The 23,492-nt window shown below is 44.3% G+C and overlaps 1 protein-coding gene across 6 annotated transcripts in view; it reads right to left on the minus strand.

Moving 5' to 3' along the window:
• TPP2 (tripeptidyl peptidase 2) overlaps positions 1-23,492 on the minus strand; it is a 1,323,399-nt gene that overhangs the window by 186,950 nt on the left and 1,112,957 nt on the right. For 4 of the 6 annotated variants that reach the window (XM_033947626.1, XM_033947627.1, XM_033947625.1 and 1 more), the window contains 2 exons: positions 11,004-11,100; positions 7,259-7,389 (listed from right to left, as the gene is read on the minus strand). In XM_033947626.1, the coding sequence (XP_033803517.1) occupies positions 7,259-7,389; positions 11,004-11,100 (228 nt within the window). Of the gene's footprint in view, positions 1-7,257; positions 7,390-10,474; positions 10,584-11,003; positions 11,101-23,492 lie in introns of those variants that run through there. The other 2 variants (XM_033947629.1, XM_033947628.1) reach the window with 2 other exon arrangements.

The following is a 23,492-nucleotide window of genomic DNA, read 5'->3' on the forward strand; positions in this document are numbered from 1 at the left end:
TTACTGAGTGAGTTTTTATAAAGTTAACACATTCACCACATGTTCTAGGACCAAATTCAATGTAGGACTCATGCTTTTATGCGAGTACTTCTCTATGTATTATGCAATGGGTTCACATCCGTACAAAGCCCAATACTTTGTCCACTCTAAATTTTTTTTCAGTCATAAATACAGTGGTACCTCGGTTTACGAGTGCACCGGTTTGAGAGTGTTTTGCAAGACGAGCAAAACATTTGCAAAATTGGCGCCTTGGAAACCAAGCATGCCTTGATTAACGAGTGCCTCCCCCCGTGACCAGCACCCTCCCGTGATCCGGCACCCCCCGCTCGCGTCGCACCCCCCACCCCCCGCCGTGATCCGGCATGCCCCAGCGCGAAGAAGAAGGCAGATCTTCGGGCACCGGCATGTCCTGTGCGTTGGTGCTGGTGCCAAATGGGGGTAAGGAATGTGTTTGGGTGGGTAGGTGCCTGGGGCATGCTGGATCACAGCGGGGGGGGGGTGCGACACGAGTGGGGGGATGGTGGATCACGCGGGGGGGGGGGCCTTAATGAGTGGGGGGGGGAGCAATGCCAGTTCTCGGGGGGTAGAGCAGCGCCGCTGGCCTTCGGGGATGGGGTGGGTGGGAACAAATCAAGCGAGTTACCCTTAGTTCCTATGGGTAAACTCGCTTTGATATACGAGTATTTTGGTTTACGAGCATGCTTCTGGAATGAATTATGCTCGTAAACCAAGGTTCCACTGTATATTTAGGATCTCAAACAAGTCCTGAGCCTTTGCACTTGCAGTTATTTTATTTTATTTTTTTACAAAAAAGAAGTTTTCCACAATGGCATTCCAGCTACAAAATGTACATAACAAATCAAACGTGTATCCTTATTATTATCTGTGGTCTCATTCAACTGCAAGCCCAATTCCATTTTAGTTTTTCAATCAATTGGTCACTGAGTCTTCTGACGTATGTTGAATTCTCTGACTGATAGTATTATTAGATAAAGGTACATTTGAAAGTACTTTCCCCGCAGATTCACTGATCATAATGTTCCCCATATTTATAGCAGCAGGTAGAATCAGTTGTTCTGCAATGGTTTAGGGCTTTTTACACTTCGCAACTCTATATGCAACCTTGTATGAAGCTAGCAGAGCATTGTTTGGTATTGACAAATGGCAAGAAAACGTATCTTGCTGTCCTTTTAATTTTCTGGTAAAGAAGTTGCGAGTTTTATTAATCAAGTGTGAATGATTAGTTTCTAAATGATGCTTACTTGGAAGCATGCAGTCTGGCGTCAAAATTTTCAAACATACTACACATTGCGGCCTTTCTTCTCCATTAACATTTGTTGACATGAAGCCAAAGTCCAAATAACTATCGTTGTATTTATGATATTTTCTCTTTTTTGCACACCCGCTACTCATTTGTAGAGCATGCTCTTCATTTTGTGCTGTTGTATACTTATTAAAATTTTAAAAAAATTTTGAGTTCTGAAACAACAAATTAAAAATATTATGTCGATCAGAACTTGACACACAAAAGATGCTTACTCAATGATAATATATAAGTAAAATATTTATGTTAGTATTATTATTTTATCACTAAAGTTTGATAAATACGAGTATAACAGCTGAGTTTGCACCAACAATCCACTGATTACTTACATTCAAATAGAGGCTACTAGGCATGCACACTAGTCATATGTATAATGTCTCCCCCATGGTGATTACGTTCACACGATAACACAAAACAAACTGTTTTACCAGCCATAAATATCCAAACAATAACTAACGAATAACCTGAAGATTCAGTTGTAGTATTTGTATTTCTATATACTTTTTAATTTCTTAAGGTTGTAAAAGATGTCTAATACAAGAATAATCTGCGGCTCCCCTGTACGTCAGTCACGGCTCCCCAGGGAGCCGTGGCTTACAACTTGGGAACCGCTGATATAAATGCAAAATTTATAAAATTTCCTACATCAGACTCTTTTATGGATGAAATGGGAAACAATTGCTTTGAATAATTATAAAACAGTAAGGCCCTGATTCTATAAAGGGTGCCTAAGTCATGCCTAAAGTTAGGCGTGCTTTAGGCGTCCAATCTAAGTAGTTAATGAATCAATTAAGGGTCTTAACAAGTGATAGTTGGTACTTAGGTGTCCAAAGGATGTAGATGCCACTTTGTAGACGCAGCCACAATTTCATGGACGTCCATGTTTAAAACTTGCGCCTAATTGAATAGGCATAGGCGTGGAATGGGTATGGTTTGGGCAATAACTCAATTTGGGCGCCCTTTGATTCATTTACATAACACTGAGTGACCTAGGGTGTCCATATCATGCCTATATTGTAGGCGAATGAAAACCAGGTCTACTACTGAGCTTAGTTTGGGCTTCAAATAGATCTGTCAATGGACGGAACTTAGGCACTTTTTGGATGTTCTTCCGGAATTTAGGCACAGTTTGGATGTCCTTAATGCGATCTGCTAAATAGCACTCTGGATTTTTATTTTTCCTTTGTTAATCTTAAAATACATTTAATAAGGCACCATAAAACGGGGCACATCAAAACAGATATATTGCATGCAAAACCTATTTTTGTGGACAAACAGCAATGTTTATTGCTAATTACAGGAAAAGATCCATTAACTGAAGCACAGCACATGAAAAATATAGCTTTAGTTTCCTTTTTTTCTGACTAAACAGTGTTCCAATCAGCTCATTCTTGAAAGCAAAGAAAGCACATGACAAAAATATATAGATTGCATACATAACTTCATTTGCAAAAAGGGCACATGCAGGATTGAGGGAAGAGGATACAGTTAGTTACTGGAAGGGGTGAGGGAAAGAGGTGGCAAGCTATAGGTAGACACAGTGAAAGAGGGAAATTGAGGACTGAATAGTAAAAAAGAATTTAGACAGAGGCAGAAAATAAATTGAGAAGGAAGAACAGGAGGAAGGGAGCGGAGAGAGAGGTGCCAGAGCAGGGGGGAAGGAGAGGAGACAGATACCAGACCAATGGGGATGAAAGGAGAGATGGAAGGGGTAGGCATACAGTTTCTGGAAGGGGCATAGAAGGAGAGAAGATGCCATATAGGGGCAGAGAGATGGCAGACAGTGGATGGAAGGAAGAGAGTAACAAGAAGATGAGGAAAGCAGAAACCAGAGAAGACAAAGGTAGAACAAAAATTTTCTATTTATTTATTGCTTTAGGAGACATGTGTCACTGTTTCTGTAATGTTGCATTGTATGCAGAGTCCAGCTTCTTGCTGGTTCAATTTAACCTTTTGTCTATGTATTTCTATTTTATCCCCCTTTTACAAAACTGTGGAGCGTTTTTTAGTGCCAGCTGTGGTGGTAGCATCTCTGATGCTCAGAATTCTATGAGCGTCAGAGCTGTTACCTCCGTGGCTAAAATCCACACTACAGTTTTGTAAAAGGGGGAGGGGCTAGTTTGTGATGACATTCCATACTAGGCGAAGGTGTTTTTTGTGTTCTGTGTGTTCGAAAGACATGGTTTTCTGTTAGGATTGATCTGTACTAGTCTGGCTTGTTTAGTTTTACAATGGGTGGATTGCTGTTGTACTGCTCACTGCAGTATGTAAGATGCAGCCTTTTCCTAGATACTCATGTGTGACATGTGGCTTGTTACTAAAAATCATGTTTTTCGTACAGATGGGGGGGTGCCAAAAAATGATGGGCTCCGGGTGTCACACATGTTAGGTACGCCACTGCAATGCGATCACCATTGTGCAGCTGCAAACCTCCATTTACAATGAAGTAGAAGCCATGCTAAGGTCTGTATTTTGTTTTTTCTGTTTTTGAGCTTTTACAAATGAAGTTATGAATGCAATCGATATATTTTTTCATGTGCTTTCTTTGCTTTTAAGAATGAGCTGATTGGAGCACTGTTTGGTCAGAAAAAAAGGGTAGCTTTTTAGCAAGAAAACTAAAGCTATGTTTTTCATGTGCTGTACTTCAGTTAATGGATCTTTTCCTCTAATTAGCAAATAACATTGCTGTTTGTCCACAAAAATAGATTTTGCATGCAATATCTCTTTTGATATGCCCCGTTTATGTGGTGCCTTATTAAATGTATTTTGAACTAAATAAAGCAAAAATAAAAACCCAGAGAGCTATTTAGCAGATCGTATTAAGACATCCAAATTGTGCCTAAGTTCTGGAAGAACATCCAAAGAGTGCCTAAGTTCTGTCCATAGAACTCAGGTCTATCTGAAGCCTAAACTATGCTCAAAAGTAGACTTCCTTACAATGCCTATAAGACCCAGTTTTACAATTGCTATGCAGCTTGCTAGCTCACTCTGTAGCACACTAGTTAAACCTATACATTTCTATCCTAATGTTGCTGGTTCGAATCCCAGTCACGCTATCTGATGGAAGAGAAATAAATAAAAGCATTAAACAAATCCAACTCCTAGTATTACAATTATAATGAAAAACAACATAAAATCGTCATTCTAAGAAATGGTGGCAAGTCAAAAGGGCGAAGACAATTGAGCGCAAGACATTTCAGCGCAATGACAATTGAGTGCAAGGCAATTGCGTGCAAGACAATTGAGCGCATGTGCGCGGAGCATGGGAAAATGTTAACAACACAATCATGCGCACGTTCATGTAAGGATGTACGTCATTGTCATACGTGACTGTGTTTTGCAAGTGCATTTTTATTACTATGGTTACCTAGCCTCTTTGTGCTAAGAATATGAGTCACATGAATGCATTTTCGTTACTATGGTTATGTTGGCTCCTTTCTGTTGCTGCCTGACTGTGTCTGTTATAGTTAAAGGTCTGGTCTTGCTAGAACTTGCTCTATAACAGGTATTTGTCTTGCGTGGATTTCACTCGCCTTTGGTGAGAGCGACACTACTTTCAAATTTCTTCATTTGCAGGTATGTTCATATTTACATTTTGTTACTTTAGAACGTGATTTAATGTGTTTAAAGCTATATAAGATGCATTCAGTTGTCTGCGGCGTGCCCATTTGACTATGAACCCTTCGTGCTCAGTTGTCTAACAAACAGCCCATCAAACTACAGACCAATCGCTTCTATCCCAACATACGTCAAAATAATAGAAGGACTAGTCGCACAACAACTGTCCACGTACCTTGAATCCCACAATATCTTACACCCATCCCAATCCGGATTCAGAACCAACTACAGTACCGAAACTCTACTGGTATCTCTACTAGACATAGCTCGAAGTCACCTCAGCCAAGGAAACAAACTGCTAATCATCCAATTTGATTTATCAGCTGCATTCGATCTAGTGGACCACGACATACTCCTCCAAATATTAGACGCAATAGGAATTTCAGGTAAAGTTCATAACTGGTTCAAAGGCTTCCTCAAAAATAGAACATACAGAGTCAAATCTAAAGACATTCTATCTGAACCATGGTCCAATCCATGTGGAGTACCACAAGGCTCTCCCCTCTCTCCCACACTTTTCAACCTATTCATATCCTCCCTAGGCACCGTCCTAGACGCCCAAAATATTACTTCTCTCAGCTACGCGGACGACATTACCATCCTCCTTCCATTCGACATACATAACCCAATCTCCACAGAACACCTGAAAACTACATTGGAAACAGTGGATAAATGGATGATAGATCACAAGTTGAAGCTGAACTCTGACAAAACCAAATTCTTATTACTAGAGAAAGACAAAAAACCATCCCTAACAGAACTGGAAGTAAACTCAATCAAGTACCCTATACAGAACTCCCTCAAAATCCTTGGAATACACTTAGACAGATGCTGTACAATGCAAACACAAATCCAAAAAATCACCCAAAAAGCATTCTTCACAATGCGAAATTTAAGAAAAATCAGAAAATTCTTTAAAAAAGACCAATTCAGGATCATTGTCCAATCCATGGTACTAAGTATCGTCGACTATTGCAACAGCCTCTACTTACCCTGCCCGACCAACACAATAAAAAAACTACAGACCATCTAGAACACAGCCCTCAGACTCATATATTCACTCAGCAAATACGACCACATTACCAATGCATACCTAGAATCCCACTGGCTACCAATAAAAGCAAGAACACAATTCAAACTCTACTGTCTCATTTTCAAAGTAACCCATGGCACGGCACCCAGTTACCTAAATAACCGTTTTCATTACTACCACCCACCAAGAAAAAGGAGAACACAGAACCTCATCACCTATCCACCACTCAACGGTACCTGTCGTAAGAAACTCTATGACAACCTCCTGGGGACACAGGCAGCCAAAATAGACTCTGACATCTCTAAATTACTGACCAAAACAACAGACATAAAAGAGTTCCGCAAAGAAATAAAAACACTACTGTTCAAAAAATATCTCCCATCACTCTAACCACCGCCCAATGAGTTCCCATTCAACGACTTCGGAATCACTCATCCATATTATCTCTTTGTCTGTGATCAAGAATGTACTGTAACTCTCCTACACTACACCCGACTTAACTGATCGAGTTGACATATATTACCTCTGCAAAATGCATTATCTTCTGCTATATGTACTATCTTCTGTAATAAGTAATATCTTCTGTGAAATTGTAATATCATAACTCTTCACTGTTCCTGTAACTTACTCCTATCCTGAAATGTAATTCTACTGGAATGTCCCAGATATTTTCTATATTGTAATCCGCCTAGAACCGCAAGGCACAGGCGGAATAGAAATCCGTAATGTAATGCAATGTAATGTAATGTAATGTAATTCAGTTGTCTTCGTGTTCAGTTGTCTTGTACTCACTTGTCTCGCACTCACTTGTCCGCATACTTTTGTCTTGCGTGCATTTGACTATGAACCCTAATAACTTAATAATAAAATATTATAACATTTAAGGACATTGTTTGGACGCCTAAATCTCACCTAGAACCTGATTCTCTAAAGGACACCTAAAAAGTTAGACACCTAAACAGTGCTGAACTCTGCTGAGTGTGATTCTACAAAGGACGCCTAACGTAGGCACTTAAATGGCACCTAACTTAACTTTAGACACATTTTGCAGAATCAGGGCCTAATTGTTTTGGTCTCTCACTCTTTTATAGAGGCAGGTTGACCAGCAACAGAATTAGAACCAGTTACTACAAAGCCTTCATTTCCAACTACCTGCTGTATTCCTCCCATTTTTTTATTCTCTTCAACTTTGTTCAACATTTGCAGCAACAATCCCCCATTCCCTAAGAATTAGCTCACAAAAACACAGGATTTAAAACAGAAAGAATTCACAGGTTAGGTACTTTTTTATAGATGCTGCATCAGGTCTGGGATCAATCTTCATGGCAACATAAACTGCTAGTGCTGTTTGATCAATACGTGAGATGACATTATTTGCGGCCTCGATAATTTCACTTAGTTTTTTCATTCTTTCCTGGAAAACCAAAGCAGGATATGATTTCATCAGTATTAAAATAATCAAAGTAGTATTCAGCTATGTAATAAAAACTGATCTAGGATTCTTGGGCTTGATTCTCTATAGGACGCTGATCTCAGCAGCCGCCTAAGAAGCATCCTAAAGAGAATCACATCTACATAGCTAAACAGATGCCTTAAATGTAGGCCAGTATTTTGCAGGCCTACATTTAAGGTGTCTGTCTCACACCTACTGAGATGTGTAAGGATGCTTAAGCACACCCAGGGCCGCTTCAAGGCAAAACCACGCCTTGGGTGTGCTTAAGCATTTCAGTAGACGCGCTAGACGCCTACAATGTAGGTGTCTGACCTCACTCAATTTTTTCTAAAAATGTGCAGCCTGCAATTGGGATTTGCGTTTTAAGAATCAGGCCTCTTGTGTTTAAATATTGTATTTTTGACTTTATGGATTTTATACAATAACCAGACTATGTGAATTCAAAAATTTAAAAAAGGATTTCTTTTAGTTCAAGCATTTTATTATTAAGCATTAACAAAAAATACAGAAACAATAAAAACATGCAGAAATTTTTTTTAATTCCATAACAAGTGCAGCCATGACATTTATCTTTTTTATCAATGAGGTCGATATTCAGCATGATTTAAACAGTCAGAAACAGTATCCTGGCCATTAAACTTGCTTGTCCAGGGCTAACCAGACATATTCAATGGGACCTAACCAGATAGTGCTACTTAACAGGCCTGGTTAGCACTTAAACCAAAACCAGCTACTTTGTGAGCATTTCAGGGGCAGATCTAGCACTTAGTTCCAATACTGAGCTCTTAATCAGCTAAGGTAACCACAAAAAGATGACTGAATAAAACACAATCCTATCTTTATGCAGTTTAACACAGCTGGTTAGGTGCTGAATATCACACCTATTTGGCTATGTTTTAGCCGGCTGCATATGCCTGGATATTCAATGCTGGTTTCAGAGTTAATATGCACATATTAGTTTCCTCCTTTTGGATCAGTGGAAGAAGAAAACACTTGGGATTTTTGTCGTTTAAATGTACTTAATTGTTGAAAGCTGTTGTGGCTGTCTTTTTAGATTAAAAACATGAGGCATTCGATTTGATCATTTAATAAAGTTGAGTGCTGTTGGCAAAACAATAGCATGACTTTTGTTTTTGAAAGTGCAGGAGGGGATTCTGGCTTGCTGTCTATATCAGTGTTTTTCAACCGCTGTTCCGCAGCACACTAGTGTGCCGCAAGATGTTGCCTGGTGTGCCGTACGGTCAGGGCCGCCATCAGGGCAGTACCACCAGTCCTGCATTCAGGGGCCCGGAGCTGACAGGGGGCCCGGGCTCCCCCAGGGTCCTAGGCCACAGTCTAGGGAGAGGGGCGGTCCGCCCCACGTGGACAGGAGAGAGCTGGACGGGGGACCCGCGGAGTTCAACACATCTCGAGCCGCGAGGCTCGTCTTCTGTTCCTGCCTGCCCTGCAGCTAACATATAGCCGATCGCAAGCGTTCCCCGATGTCAGCGCTGACATCGGAGGGAGGGCTTAAGCAAAGCCTGCCCTCCGACGTCAGTGCTGACGTCGGAGAATACTTCCGTTCGGCTATTTGTGCGCGGCAGGGCAGGCAGGAAGCAGAAGACAAGCCTCGCGGCTTGAGCTTCGTTTTGCTGAGAAAGTTGCAAAGATGGGCTGGGAGGCAAACACGGAACACAAAAGGGGGGAGGGAGTGCGTTTTGGACACAAGGCATGAACTTGGGAGAGAGGAAGGGAGGGAAAGAGATGCTGAGGTGGGGGAGGGAATGCGTTTTTGGACACAGAAGAAATGGACTTGGGAGAGAGGAAGGGAGGGAAAGAGATGCTGAGGTGGGGAGGGAATGCGTTTTTGGACACAGAAGAAATGGACTTTGGAGAGAGGAAGGAAGGGAAAGAGATGGTTGTGTACACGGGGAATAGAAGAAAGGAGAATTTTTGGTCATAGGGAGGGAGTGAGGTACAGATAGTGGCATACCAGGGTGGGGGGGGCGGTCTGCCCCACCCCGGGTTTACGTCCCAAGGGGGTGCACAGCTGGCCACCCTCCAGTGTTGTCCCTAGGCCGGCAAACTGCGGCTCTTTAGCCACTTGAGTGCCACCGCCGCCATCGGGAACAGGCCGGCGCCAAGTTCTCCCTGCTTTTCCCTGTGGGGCCGGCCAATTCTCGCCACTCACGTCAATTCTGACGTCGGAGAGGACGTTCTGGGCCAGCCAATCGCTGCCTGGCTGGCCTAGAACGTCCTCTCCGACGTTAGAATTGACGACGGGTGGCGAGAGTTGGTCGGCCCCGCGGGGAAGAGAAGCAGGGAGAACTTGGCACCGGCCTGTTCCCGATGGCGGCGGTGGCACTCAAGTGAATTACTTTATATATATTCAATATAGGCACAGAGTTAAATTTTTTAACATTTTCTAATGGTGGTGTGCCTCATGATTTTTTTCATGAAACAAGTGTGCCTTTGCCCAAAAAGGTTGAAAAACACTGGTCTATATGCCTGGGTTATTCAGGAAGGAACAAGGTTGTTCTGGTAGAAATAGTGAGGCACATGGAGATTTCTGTAAGCAGGACCAGAGTGATCCTTGTGGGCCCACGGGCATTCGCGAAACAGTTCTTTGTCGCAGATGCCAAGCCACCATTTTCAGGCACCGGGAGGGAGTTTTGACTCACAGACCAAGCTACCTGCAAATCCATGGCCCTGGAGGGATCAGAAGGGACTAAGCCCATAGCTCTTACACCCCCCCTTCCCCAATGTGCTCTATGGCATGTGGCAAATAGAGCATCCTCTTTTGGTCATCCAGCACAAATATGTAGAACAGCCTGAGGAGTTCATCTTATATTGATGTTGAACCAAATTGAGGTGATTTTAAGGCAGATTGGGTTGGATTGAAAAATCCAAGGCTGCCACTGTGGCAATATTCAAATGCCACAAATGTCCTGGGAGAGCAAAATTAGTTCAAAAAAATCAGGGAAGGGGTTATTAAATGTGGGAGATTCTAAAGGAAGCCCCAACAACCTTCAAAAACACAATTTTAAACTATCTATGATGCACTCACAGTTTCTGCTGGTGTTGGGTCTGGTTCACATGGGACTCCAGCTGAAGTACAGAGAAGATTTCTGCCTCAGACACCTGTGTAAGTGGCTCCAAAAGTTTGTATATTCAAGCTGTCAGTTAAAGCAATAAATGTAACTGAAACCTCAAACTCCCTAGATCCATGTGTGTCAATGGGAGAAGGGAAATGCAGCCGATACTAGGTATACACTTCTCCCTCCAAATTCACAGGTTTAAGACTCACGACTTCGGTTATTTGCAAGTTTCTAAACCCTGACCCACCCCGCCTCCTGGACCTCTCCACACTTTACCTGGTGGTCTAGTGGTGAAGCGAGACAGAAGCAATCTTCTTACGCTCCTGCCCCATGCAGAGCCATGAACTAAAATGGCTGCCATGAGTTCCCGTGGTCTCACGAGACAAGACTACAGCGGGAACTCATAGCAGCCATTTTTGTATGATTAGTATATAAGCTTTCACCTCTAAATCTGTCCTTAACAATGGATCTGACTGAACACCTGTGAAAGTCACTTACTTTTTCAAAATCTAATTGATGGAGTCTTGCAACATACAATGGAAGATGATTAGGGCAGTTGTCTTTCAGTTCATTATATATATCATTGGTATCCAGTCTATCAATACAGAATCAAGAAAACAGATTAGGTAAAAGAACACTTAAGATTACTTTTAATTGCCTATCTATTTAGAATCAGTATCGTACTACATCAAATCATTCATATATACAGATAAATAGGCACAAATAATAAGAACAGAAATCTAGTTGAAACACAGTGGTGATAGAGAACATAGCATAAGAACATAAGAACAGCCTTACTGGGTCAAACCAATGGACCATCGAGCCTAGTAGCCCGTCCTCACGGTGATCAATCCAGGTTACCAGTACCTGGCAAAAATCCAAAGAGTAGCAATGTTCCATGTTACCAATCCAGGGCAAGCAGTGGCTTTACCCATGTCTATCTCAATAACAGACTATGGACTTTTCTTCCAGGAAATTGTCCAAACATTTCTTAAAACCAGCTATGCTATCTGCTCTTACCACAACCTCTGGCAATGTGTTCCAGAGCTTAACTATTCTCTGAGTGAAAAAATATTTCCTCCTATTGGATTTAAAAGTATTTCCCTATAACTTCATCAAATGTCCCCTAGTTTTGATAAAAAGAGGGAAAAGTCATATTATAGTCTTGAGAAAGCAAAGGAATAAAATAGTCTGAAGTTAAATTTTAAAAGAAAAAAATATCTTAGGTGTAACGTTTTGGAAAGATTTTAACCTAAAAATTACAATAATTCAGAGACCATAAAACAAATACACAAATTATTATCATTCAAATCAATACAACAAAAAACTAAACACAACAGTGAGGTTTGCAATTTGCTTCTAAGTTACAAAAGAATTCTTCACGGATAGCTCTGTGGCCCTAGAGGTTTGGTAGCTAGGAAAACTGGGCAGTATGTGTCTCCAACAAATTTCAAAAAGGATTCCCATTTCTCTAGAACAGAGGAAGGCAACCACTATTCTCGAGGGTCACAACCCAGTCAGGCTTTCAAAATTTCAACAATGAATATGCAGGAGATCTATTTGCATATTATTATTATTATATTTATTAAAAATTTTAAACACACTTCGATTTGCCAATAGCATGATGGACAAAATATAAAAACAAGAAATTAAAAGAACCCCATAAAAAATAGGAAAGCAAAAGAACAGTAAAGAAAGAACAGAAGAGAAATAAAATATAAAAATTGAATTAAATCTAAATAATCAAATCTAAAAAAAAAAATTGTGAAATCTTGTTTAAATAGTTATATGTGTGAGCTCGCTGCAAAGAGCTCCTAGCTCTCAGAGAACGAATACGTTCCCTTGAGGCTAGTGGGAGCTGAGGGAGACAGAGAAGTACATAGAGGAGACCTACAGGGATGTTGTAGAGAAGTCCCACCTCCAGTCTGGTAGCCCCTGTGCTGCCTTGGAGGAGAGAGGTCTCCTAGAAGGACAGCATCATCCTGGTAAAGTAGGAAATAATCCTGTAGCTAGGACCTGCCCACCAGGGGATGCAAAATCCTCTCGCACCGAGGATGTATCTCCAAGGGCTTCTGCCCAGGAGGGAAAAGTTAGGACTGCAGTTGTAGTTGGGATAGCTGGGTGGCTGGTGGGCGTGAGGATCGCCTGGTCCTTTGCCTGCCTGGTGCGAAGGTGGTAGACCTAACGCATCACATAGATAGGATTTTAGATAGTGCTGGGGAGGAACCAGCTGTCCTGATACATGCAGGTACCAATGACATAGGAAACTAAAACTTTAGTACAATTATGTTATGTTAGTATAGAGAATGCTGTCCTAAACCTATACTATGCTATGTATTATCTTCTATGAATGCTGCAAATTCATCTAAGCTATGTCTGCCAAAAATGTCTTTCAATAATTTTGTCCTTCTATACTTTGAATGTACCTTTGTTACCCGTTCTGGGCTCCTTTGGGAGCTCGGGCTAAATAAATGAATAAAAATAAAATGTGGAAGGGAGGTTATGGAACCAAAATATAGGCTCTTAGGTAGAAAACTGAAATTCAGATTCTCCAGGGTTGCATTTTCAGAAAGGAGATAGAGCAACTTTTAAACTGAGATCTCCAACCTTCTGATGACCACCCCAGACTACAAGGCATTCAGAAAAGAAATAAAAACTATACTGTTCAAGAAATTCCTGAAGCAGCCATAACATCACGTACTCTTAACTCTAAAACTGACAATTGATCTATCCTTTACTTCACTAGTAATAACAACAGAGCTTCCATTGTGACCCCCTTCTTAATTCTTTTGCAAACCGCCTTACCCTTAACAACCCGTGAAATGTTAAAAGATCTACTACTTACCTCTCTAGCTAATCAATAGTTCTCCCATTGTAATCACCGTTTTTATTAATCTTTTGTAATCCGCCTTGAACCGCAAGGTAATGGCGGAATAGAAATCCCTAATGTAATGTAATGTGGGGGAAAGCTGACAGTTGACTGGGAGCGGATGGTTCAGTGTGAGGTATCCTTGGAGGATACTATTGAAACAGGATATTTACAGAGTCCCAGTAGAGATGTTCCAATAATAATGAAAGAACGCCAGGAGGGTTTAAGAGGAAGACAAGAGTAAAAGACTCAAATTTTCCCTGTCTTCTCAGCAGCCTGTAGTTGCAAGCAAAAAACACAATTTGAAGTGTCTTTATACAAATGCTAGAAGCCTAAAAAATAAAATAGGAGAGTTAAGAATATATAGCACTGAATGATGAGATAGATATAATAGGCATCTCGGAGACCTGGTGGAAAGCGGACAATCAATGGGACACTGTGTTACCTGGGTACAAATTATATTGCAAGGATAGAGTAGATCAACTTAGAGGTGGGGTTGCGCTATTATGTTAAAGAGGGAATTGAATCAAATAAAATAAACATTCTGCATGACATAGATAGCACTGTGGAATCCTTATGGATAGAAATTCCATGTGTGAAGGGAAGGGATATAAAGGTAAGGTTATACTACTGTCCCTGGGACAAAATGAGCAGACAGGTGAAGAAATGTTTTCAGAGATTAGGAAAGCTGGAGAAATGGTCAATGGTATAATAATGGGCAATTTCAATTACGCACTCACTAAAGAAAAGGAACATATAAGAACATAAGAATTGCCGCTGCAGGGTCTGCTCACGCGGTGGCCCCCAGGTCAAAGACCAGTGCCCTGAGACTAGACCTACCTGTGTACATTTGGGTTCAGCAGGAACTTGTCTAACTTTGTCTTGAATCCCTGGAGGGTTTTTTTTCCCCTATAACAGCCTCCTGAAGAGCATTCCAGTTTTCCACCACTCTCTGGGTGAAGAAGAACTTCCTTACGTTTGTACGGAATCTATCCCCTTTTAACTTTAGAGAGGGTGAACAACTTGTCTCTATCTACAAAGTCTATTCCCTTCATTATCTTGAATGTTTCGAACATGTCCCCTTCTCAGTATACGCTTTTCAAGGGAGAAGAGGCTGAGTTTCTCACCGTAAGGCAACTCCTCCAGCCCCTTAACCATTTTAGTTGCTCTTCTCTGGACCCTTTCGAGTAGTACCGTGTCCTTATTCATGTACGGCGACCAGTGCTGAATGCAGTATTCCAAGTGAAGGCGTACCATGGCTCAATACAGTGGCATGATAACCTTCTCCGATCTGTTCATGATCCCCTTCTTAATCATTACCAGTATTCTGTTCGCCCTTTTCGCTGCTTAACGGCTTTGACTTGTCAACCAGTACTCCCAAGTCTCTTTCCTGGGGGGTCTCTCCAAGTAGTCGTGGGGGGTCTCTCCAAGTAGTCGTGTATAAGATTTTTGTTACCGACATGCATCACCTTACACTTATCCACGTTAAACCTCATTTGCCATGTCACGGCCCATTTCTCAAGCGTGTTTATGTCACGTTGCAGGTCTTTGCAATACTCCTGCGTCTTCACTACTCTGAATAACTTCGTATCGTCTGCAATTTTAATCACCTCACTCGTCGTACCAATTTCCAGGTCATTTATAAATATGTTGAAGAGCACAGGTCCAAGCATCGAAATCTGCGGCACTCCACTCGTGATGCTTTTCCAGTCAGAGTATTGTCCATTTACCCCCACTCTCTGTTTGCTATCCGCCAACCAGTTTTTAATCCACGTGAGTATTTCACCCTCGATTCCATGGCTTGCAATTTTTTGAAGTAATCGTTCATGCGGAACCTTGTCAAATGCCTTCAGAAAAACCAAATATACAATGAAGACAGGTTCGCCCTTGCCTGTTTACTCCCTCGAAGATGTGCAGCAAGTTTGTCAAGCAAGATCTTCCTTTGCTGAAGCCATGCTGGCTGGTCCTCAACAGATTATCGAGATGAGAACCAGGCAACTATAGACCTGTGAGTCTTACGTCGGTTCCTGGGAAGATGGTCGAAGCGCTAATCAAAGACAGCATAGTGCAGCACCTGGAAAATCATGACCTGATGAGAGACAGTCAACACGGCTTCAGGAAGGGGAAGTCATGCCTGACGAATTTACTTCAATTTTTTGAGAAGGTGAACAAACATATTGATAGCGGACACCCGGTGGATATAATATACTTGGACTTCCAGAAGGCGTTCGACAAGGTTCCACACGCTAGGCTTCTGAAGAAACTATAAAGCCATGGAATTGAAGGGGATATACTAAGATGGCTAGCCAATTGGCTGGAAAGCAGATTGCAGAGGGTAAGCATAAATGGGAAGTTCTCGGACTGGGAAAAGGTGACAAGCGGTGTGCCCCAGGGCTCGGTCCTTGGGCCAATCTTATTCAATATACAGTGGTGCCTCGCATAACGGACGCCTCGCACAGCGAACGCTGCGCACAACGAACTTTATGTCTTGATTCGTACAACGAACTTCGTTTCACACAACGAAGTCGCCCGAGCTGCATCCTTCCGCGCAGGCACTGCGCTTAACTGCCCTCTCTCCGCCTGGCTCCCTCTTGCCCCCCCCCCCGACTCCCCGACACGATCGGGGCAAGAGGGAGCCCAAGCCCTCTTGCCCCCCCGACTCCCCGTCACGATCGGGGCAAGAGGGAGCTCAAGCCCTCTTGCCCCCCCGACTCCCCGACACGATCGGGGCAAGAGGGAGCCCAAGCCCTCTTGCCCCCCCGACTCCCCGACACGATCGGGGCAAGAGTGAGCTCAAGCCCTCTTGCCCCCCCGACTCCCCGACACGATCGGGGCAAGAGGGAGCCCAAGCCCTCTTGCCCCCCCGACTCCCCGACACGATCGGGGCAAGAGGGAGCCCAAGCCCTCTTGCCCCCCCGACTCCCCGACACGATCGGGCCAGGAGGGAGCCCAAGTCCTCCTGGCCACGGCGACCCCCTAACCCCACCCTGCACTACATTACGGGCAGGAGGGATCCCAGGCCCTCCTGCCCTCGACGCAAACCCCCCCTCCCCCCAACGACCGCCCCCCCCCAAGAACCTCCGACCGCCCCCCAGCCGACCCGCGACCCCCCTGGCCGACCCCCACGACACCCCCAACCCCCTTCCCCGTACCTTTCTGTAGTTGGCCGGACAGACGGGAGCCAAACCCGCCTGTCCGGCAGGCAGCCAACGACGGAATGAGGCCGGATTGGCCCATCCGTCCCAAAGCTCCGCCTACTGGTGGGGCCTAAGGCGCCTGGGCCAATCAGAATAGGCCCGGGAGCCTTAGGTCCCTCCTGGGGGCGGGGCCTGAGGCACATGGGCCCAACCCGACCATGTGCCTCAGGCCCTGCCCCCAGGAGGGACCTAAGGCTCCCGGGCCTATTCTGATTGGCCCAGGCGCCTTAGGCCCCACCAGTAGGCGGAGCTTTGGGACGGATGGGCCAATCCGGCCTCATTCCGTCGTTGGCTGCCTGCCGGACAGGCGGGTTTGGCTCCCGTCTGTCCGGCCAACTACAGAAAGGTACGGGGAAGGGGGTTGGGGGTGTCGTGGGGGTCGGCCAGGGGGGTCGCGGGTCGGCTGGGGGGGCGGTCGGAGGTTCTTGGGGGGGGCGGTCGTTGGGGGGAGGGGTGGTTTGCGTCGAGGGCAGGAGGGCCTGGGATCCCTCCTGCCCGTAATGTAGTGCAGGGTGGGGTTAGGGGGTCGCCGTGGCCAGGAGGACTTGGGCTCCCTCCTGGCCCGATATTGTCGGGGAGTTGGGGAATCGGCGGGGCAAGAGGGCTTGGGCTCCCTCTTGCCCCGATCGTGTCGGGGAGTCGGGGGGGCAAGAGGGCTTGGGCTCCCTCTTGCCCCGATCGTGTCGGGGAGTCGGGGGGCAAGAGGGCTTGGGCTCCCTCTTGCCCCGATCGTGTCGGGGAGTCGGGGGGGGGCAAGAGGGCTTGGGCTCCCTCTTGCCCCGATCGTGTCGGGGGGTCGGGGGGGCAAGAGGGCTTGGGCTCCCTCTTGCCCCGATCGTGTCGGGGAGTCGGGGGGCCAGAGGGCTTGGGCTCCCTCTTGCCCCGATCGTGTCGGGGAGTCGGGGGGGCAAGAGGGCTTGAGCTCCCTCTTGCCCCGATCGTGTCGGGGGTGCCAAGGACCACACGGAGTCACCCACCGTACCACCCGATTCGGGTAAGCGCAGGTATCGGTGGGTGGCTTATTTGCGGGGGGGTGCCTTATTTTACATTTTTTTCTAAAAAGGGGGGGCTGTCTTATTTGATGGCCCTGCCTTATCATCGGGGAAACACGGTAGAAAAAAAAAAAATGAACAGTTAAGTCCCAGTTTTTGCCGCTGAGACTCTGCCCTCTCTCACTGTAAAATTAGACTCTACTTAGTCTGTCTTTAAATTTAAAAAATGTGTGTTGTTTTAAAAAACAATTATGTTTTTAGATGTATCTAAATAAAAATAATAACCAAAAATTTATCTTTTTTTATGTCATCTTAGCATATTTTATGCTGCAGAACGAATTATTTTTTTTTACATGTATTCCTATGGGAAAACGCGTTTCACATAACGAACGTTTCACATAACAAACTTGCTCCTGGAACCAATTAAGTTCGTTGTGTGAGGCACCACTGTATTCTTAAATGACCTGGAAGAGGAAACAACGAGTAACATAATCAAGTTCGCAGATGACACAAAACTATGTCGGTCAGTTGGATCACAAATGGATAGTGAAGAACTCCAGAGAGATTTGAACCAGCTAGAGAAATGGGCGGAAAAGTGGCAGATGAAGTTCAATATAGAAAAATGCAAAGTGATGCACCTAGGCACGAAGAACAAGGAACATGAATATAAGATGTTAGGTGTGACATTGAGCAAGAGCGAACAGGAAAAAGACCTGGGGGTACTGATAGACCGGACACTGAAACCGTCGGCACAATGCGCAGCGGCTGCAAAGAAAGCAAACAGGATGTTGGGCATGATTAAGAAGGGAATCACAAGTAGATCGGCTAACGTCATAATGCCGCTTTACAGAGCAATGGTCAGGCCACACCTGGAGTATTGTATCCAACACTGGTCTCCCTACCTAAAAAAGGATATAACCCTGCTGGAAAGGGTGCAGAGGCGAGTTACAAAGTTAATAAAAGGTATGGGAAATTTGAGCTACAAAGAACGCCTTAGAAAACTGAGCTTGTTCACCCTTGAGAAGAGAAGAATGAGTGGAGATATGATAGAGACTTTTAAAATACTAAAAGGATTTGATAAAATCCAGCAAGGTGCATCGTTATTCACGTTGTCAAATGTGACTCGGACGAGAGGTCATGTACTGAAATTAAGAGGCGACAGGCCCAAGACAAATGTCAGGAAGTTCTGTTTCACACAGCGAGTGGTGGAAGTTTGGAACGCTCACCTGGAGGAAGTTGTGACGGAGACCTCCATTATAGGATTCAAAGGCAAGTTGGATGCATACCTCCTTGCAAATCACATTGAGGGATACAGGTAAACAAGGTCTCATCTGGGAACACCTGGGTCTTCATTAGGAAGCACCTAGTTGGGCCTCCACGTGTGCGGGTCAAAGGACTGGATGGACCAAGGGTCTGATTCGGTGAAGGCATTTCTTATGTTTCTTATCAAGGTGATCAATGATGCGGTTCTTTATCAGCACCTCTACCATCTTTCCAGGTACCGAGGTCAGACTCACCGGTCTATAGTTTCCTGGATCTCCCCCTTGAACCTTTCTTGAAGATCGGCATAACATTTGCCACCTTCCCGATTTGATCGACAGATTGGCTATTAGTTGAAGCAGTTCAGCTATAGCACTTTTCAGTTCCTTGATTACCCTCGGATGAATGCCATCCGGTCCCGGGAATTTATCATTTTTAAGCCTATCAATCTGCTTGCATACCTCTTCTAGACTGACCGTCAACCCTATCAGCTTCCCTTCTTCATTTCCCACATATAGCCTGTTGGCCTCTGGTATGTTATGTATATCCTCTTCGGTAAATACAGACACAAAAAATGTGTTCAGTTTGTCGGGATGGCTTTGTCCTCCTTTAGCACTTCCTTTATTCCATGGTCATTCAAAGGCCCCACTGCTTCCTTCGTGAGTTGTTTCCCCTTGATATATCAAAAGAACGGCTTGAAGTTTCTCACCTCCTTGGATATTTTTTCCTCGTAGTCTCTTTTGGCCCCTTTTACCGCTTTATGGCACCTGCTTTGATGCTGTTTGTGTTTTTTTCAGTTTTCATCCGTTTTTGACCTTTTCCATTCCTTACACAAAGTCTTCTTGTCTCTGATCGCTTCCTTCACCGCTGCAGTGAGCCACACCGGTTCCTTGTTCTTTTTTCTCTTGCATCCCTTGCTGATATGTGGTATATATAGATTTTGCGCCTCGGTGACTGTGTCCTTGAAAAGGACATATATAATCACTCCTACTAACAACTATGTCCCAGATGGAAACACAGAGGACCTCAATGACACTGCAAGGCCGCACACCCCACCCACATTGACTGGTTAAATCAGTGTATCGCAAACTGTGCACACTAATGTGCCTCCTGAGATTTCAAGCGTGCTGTGGCTCACAGAGGAGGAAGAGAAGCACCGGCCAGCTTACTTGTCTTTCGCTGCATGGCACCTCCTGTAGTGCCTGCGCTGCATCTTCCTGCTGCCATCGCGTTTCTCTCTGCACCCCCACCCCCCAAACTAGCAGCTCAGTGTGCTTTTTAACTTGGTCACACAGCTGCCGCTAGGATTAATTTAAAAGCGGTTTTCTCTGAGAGCCTCGGGGCCTTTGCTAGGCCGGTAAGTATCATCATAACGGGCCGGCCTAGCAAAGGCCCAGAGGCTCCTGGATGAAACCGCATCTAAATTAATCCTAGCGGCAGCTATGTGGCCAAGTTAAAAAGCACACAGTGTGCTGCTGCTAGAGACAGGAGAAGTATTACTGGACAAGGGAGGAGGGAAAGGGAAGGGAGAAGGGGTACAACTGAGCAGGGGGAAGGGAGAGGATGGAAGGGAGAAGGGGTACTGCTGGACATGGGGAAAGGAAGAGGTGCTGCTGGAAAGGGAAAGGGAAGAGAGAAGAGGTTTTGCTGGACCTGGTGGAAGGGGAGGGAAAGGAAAGATGCTACATACTAAAGGAGAGGGTGAGATGGTGGATGGGAAGAGAGCATATTAGCTTTGAGTGAGGTTGGGGGAGGGAAAGAAAGAAAATTGTTACAAATGGAGTGAGAGTGATGAGTGAGCGAGAAATGGACATGGGGTGGAGGAGAGGGAGAAATGATACATGGGGAAAGAACATGGGTTGGGGAGTGAAAAGGAGGGATGTCACTCAAGGAAAGAGGCAAGGAGAAAGAGAAAAGTGTGCAGGAGGCAGAAAGGGTTGGACTCATGGAGAGGGTGAGATGGATAGGGAGGACAAAAAGGAGGGAAGGATAAATGTCACTTGGGGGGGGGAGGAGGAGAAGGCAGAGAGTGAAAGTTGGATTCATGGAGGAGAGAGAGATGTTGGACTGGTGGAAAGGAGGGATAAATATAGAGACAGGAATTCATTCAGGAAAATGTTAAAAACACAACTATTTGTAGATGCATTTCTTTGAGTAATTGAACTTATGTAAGGATTGAATCTATCTGCTTTTGTTCCTATTTTGTTCTGATGTGTTTTAATATTTTATGTATGTAACTTATTGTAAACCGTTTTGGAAAAAATGGTATAGAAATTTTAAAAATAAATAAATAAATAAATGTTGGACTGGGAGTGGGGGCCAGAAAGGAGGAAGACAGGAAGATGGACTGCGGGGGGCAGAAAGGAGGAAGGGAGAGAAAAATGTTACACGGGGGAGGGGGGAAGGAGAGATGACTAAAGAAAGGGAGAGATAACAGACCAGGGAATAGAAGGTAAGGAGGGGAGTCTGGTAGCGCAATAGAAATAATAGTAGTAGTAGGATAGCGAACATTGTACCCATCTTCAAGAAAGGATCTAGAGGTGACCCAGGGAATTATAGACCGGTCAGCTTAACCTCAGTTCCGGGGAAGATGGCCGAATCATTAATCAAAGATAGTATCAATGTGCATATAGATAAAAATAAGCTGATGAGAACAAGCCAGCATGGTTTCTGTAATGGAAGATCATGCCAAACGAACCTACTGCACTTCTTTGAGGGGATAAGCAAACAATTGAACAAAGGTAGACCCCATAGACATAGTATACCTGGATTTCCAGAAAGCCTTCAACAAGATACCTCACGAGCACCTACTAAGGAAACTGTGGAACCACGGAGTAGAAGGGGACATACACAGATGGATCAGAAACTGGCTGGCGAACAGGAAACAGAGGGTAGGAGTAAAAGGTCACTATTCTGACTGGAAAGGGGTCACGAGTGGTGTCCCGCAAGGGTCAGTGCTGGGACCGCTGCTGTTTAATATATTTATTAATGACCTGGAAGCAGGGACGATGTGCAAAATTATAAAATTTGCAGACGACACAAAACTCTCCGGTAAAGTTAGAACAGTTGAGGAATGTAAAGAACTTCAAAGGGACCTGAACAAACTGAATGAGTGGGCAATTAAATGGCAGATGAGCTTCAATGTAGAGAAATGTGAAGTCATGCACATAGGGAAAGGAAACCCGATGTACAATTACATGATGGGGGGATGATATTCTGGGAAGGCAACCTAGAAAAGGACTTGGGGGTTATGGTGGATAAAACCCTGAAACCGGCGGCACAATGTGCGACAGCCTCAAAAAAGGCGAACAGAATGTTGGGCATTATCAAAAAAGGTATCACTACCAGAACCAAGGAAGTTATTCTCCCGCTGTATAGGGCGATGGTGCGACCGCATCTGGAGTACTGCGTTAAATACTGGTCGCCGTACCTTAAGAAGGATATGGCGATACTTGAGAGGGTCCAGAGAAGAGCAACAAAAATGATACAGGGCATGGAAAACCTTTCGTATGCTGAGAGACTGGACAAGCTGGGGCTCTTTTCTCTGGAAAAGCAGAGACTTAAGAGGGGATATGATAGAAACTTACAAGATCATAAAGGGTATAGAGAAGGTAGAGAGGGACAGATTCTTCAGACTGGCGGGGGCAACAAAGACTAGATGGCACTCAGAAAAATTGAAGGGAGACAGATTCAGAACAAATGCTAGGAAGTTCTTCTTCACTCAGAGGGTGGTGGACACCTGGAATGCGCTTCCAGAGGAGGTGGTAGAGCAGAGTACGATTTTGGGCTTCAAAATGGGCTTGGACAAGTTCCTGAAAGATAAGGGGATTGAAGGGTACAAATAGAGGGTTACTATGCAATACAAAATGCTTTAGAGTAATAGATCACTTACAGGTCATTGACCTGGGGAGCCGCCGTGGGAACAGACTTCTGGGCATGATGAACCTATGGTCTGACTCGGCAGAGGCGATGCTTATGTTCTTATGTAGAGAGAGAGATGCCAGATTATGGGAAGGAGAGAGATGTCGGACCACTGGGATGAGGGAGGGAAGGAGAGAGATGTCAGACCATGGAAACTGTGAGAGAAGGAGAGAGAGAGGAAGGGAATATAAGACATGGAAAAGTAGATTTTGAGAAGCAGAAAAATGGAAAAATTGAATGTTAAGTTAATGCCAAAGATGGATGTAACCCTGCAGGTTTAAACAAAGAGGTTGAATGGTATGCATTTTTGTAATCTTTTATTCTGCTCTGGTGATTTCTCCTGTCTGGGAAGGTTTTTTACAATGTTCTTTACAAAGTTTTTTCTCATATAGCTGATTTCTCTACTGAGCAGCATATCATTCTGACCAATCACAGCAAAAGTCTCTTCTCTTGAGCAGCATAACATCTTGACCAATCTGAGTAAAAGTCTTCTATCCTGAGCAGTATACAATTCTGACCAATCGCAGTAAGAGAGGCGGGTCCTCATGCTCCCTGTGGTTACTGACGTCAGGTGGGTTGCTTCTTTTTTGCAGCCTGTTTGGTGCCGTTTCCCAGGGCGTCTTTTTTCAATATCCAGTGTGTAGACCAAAGGACTCAGGTAACCTGCCTTGCAGCCAGACTAAAACAATGATCTAAATACATGGTTGTTATATTTATAATGAATTTTGTTTCTTAACTATGAACAAAA

Source organism: Geotrypetes seraphini, chromosome 6, assembly GCF_902459505.1.
Source record: "Geotrypetes seraphini chromosome 6, aGeoSer1.1, whole genome shotgun sequence".
In the NCBI taxonomy this organism is placed as follows: Eukaryota; Metazoa; Chordata; class Amphibia; order Gymnophiona; family Dermophiidae; genus Geotrypetes; species Geotrypetes seraphini.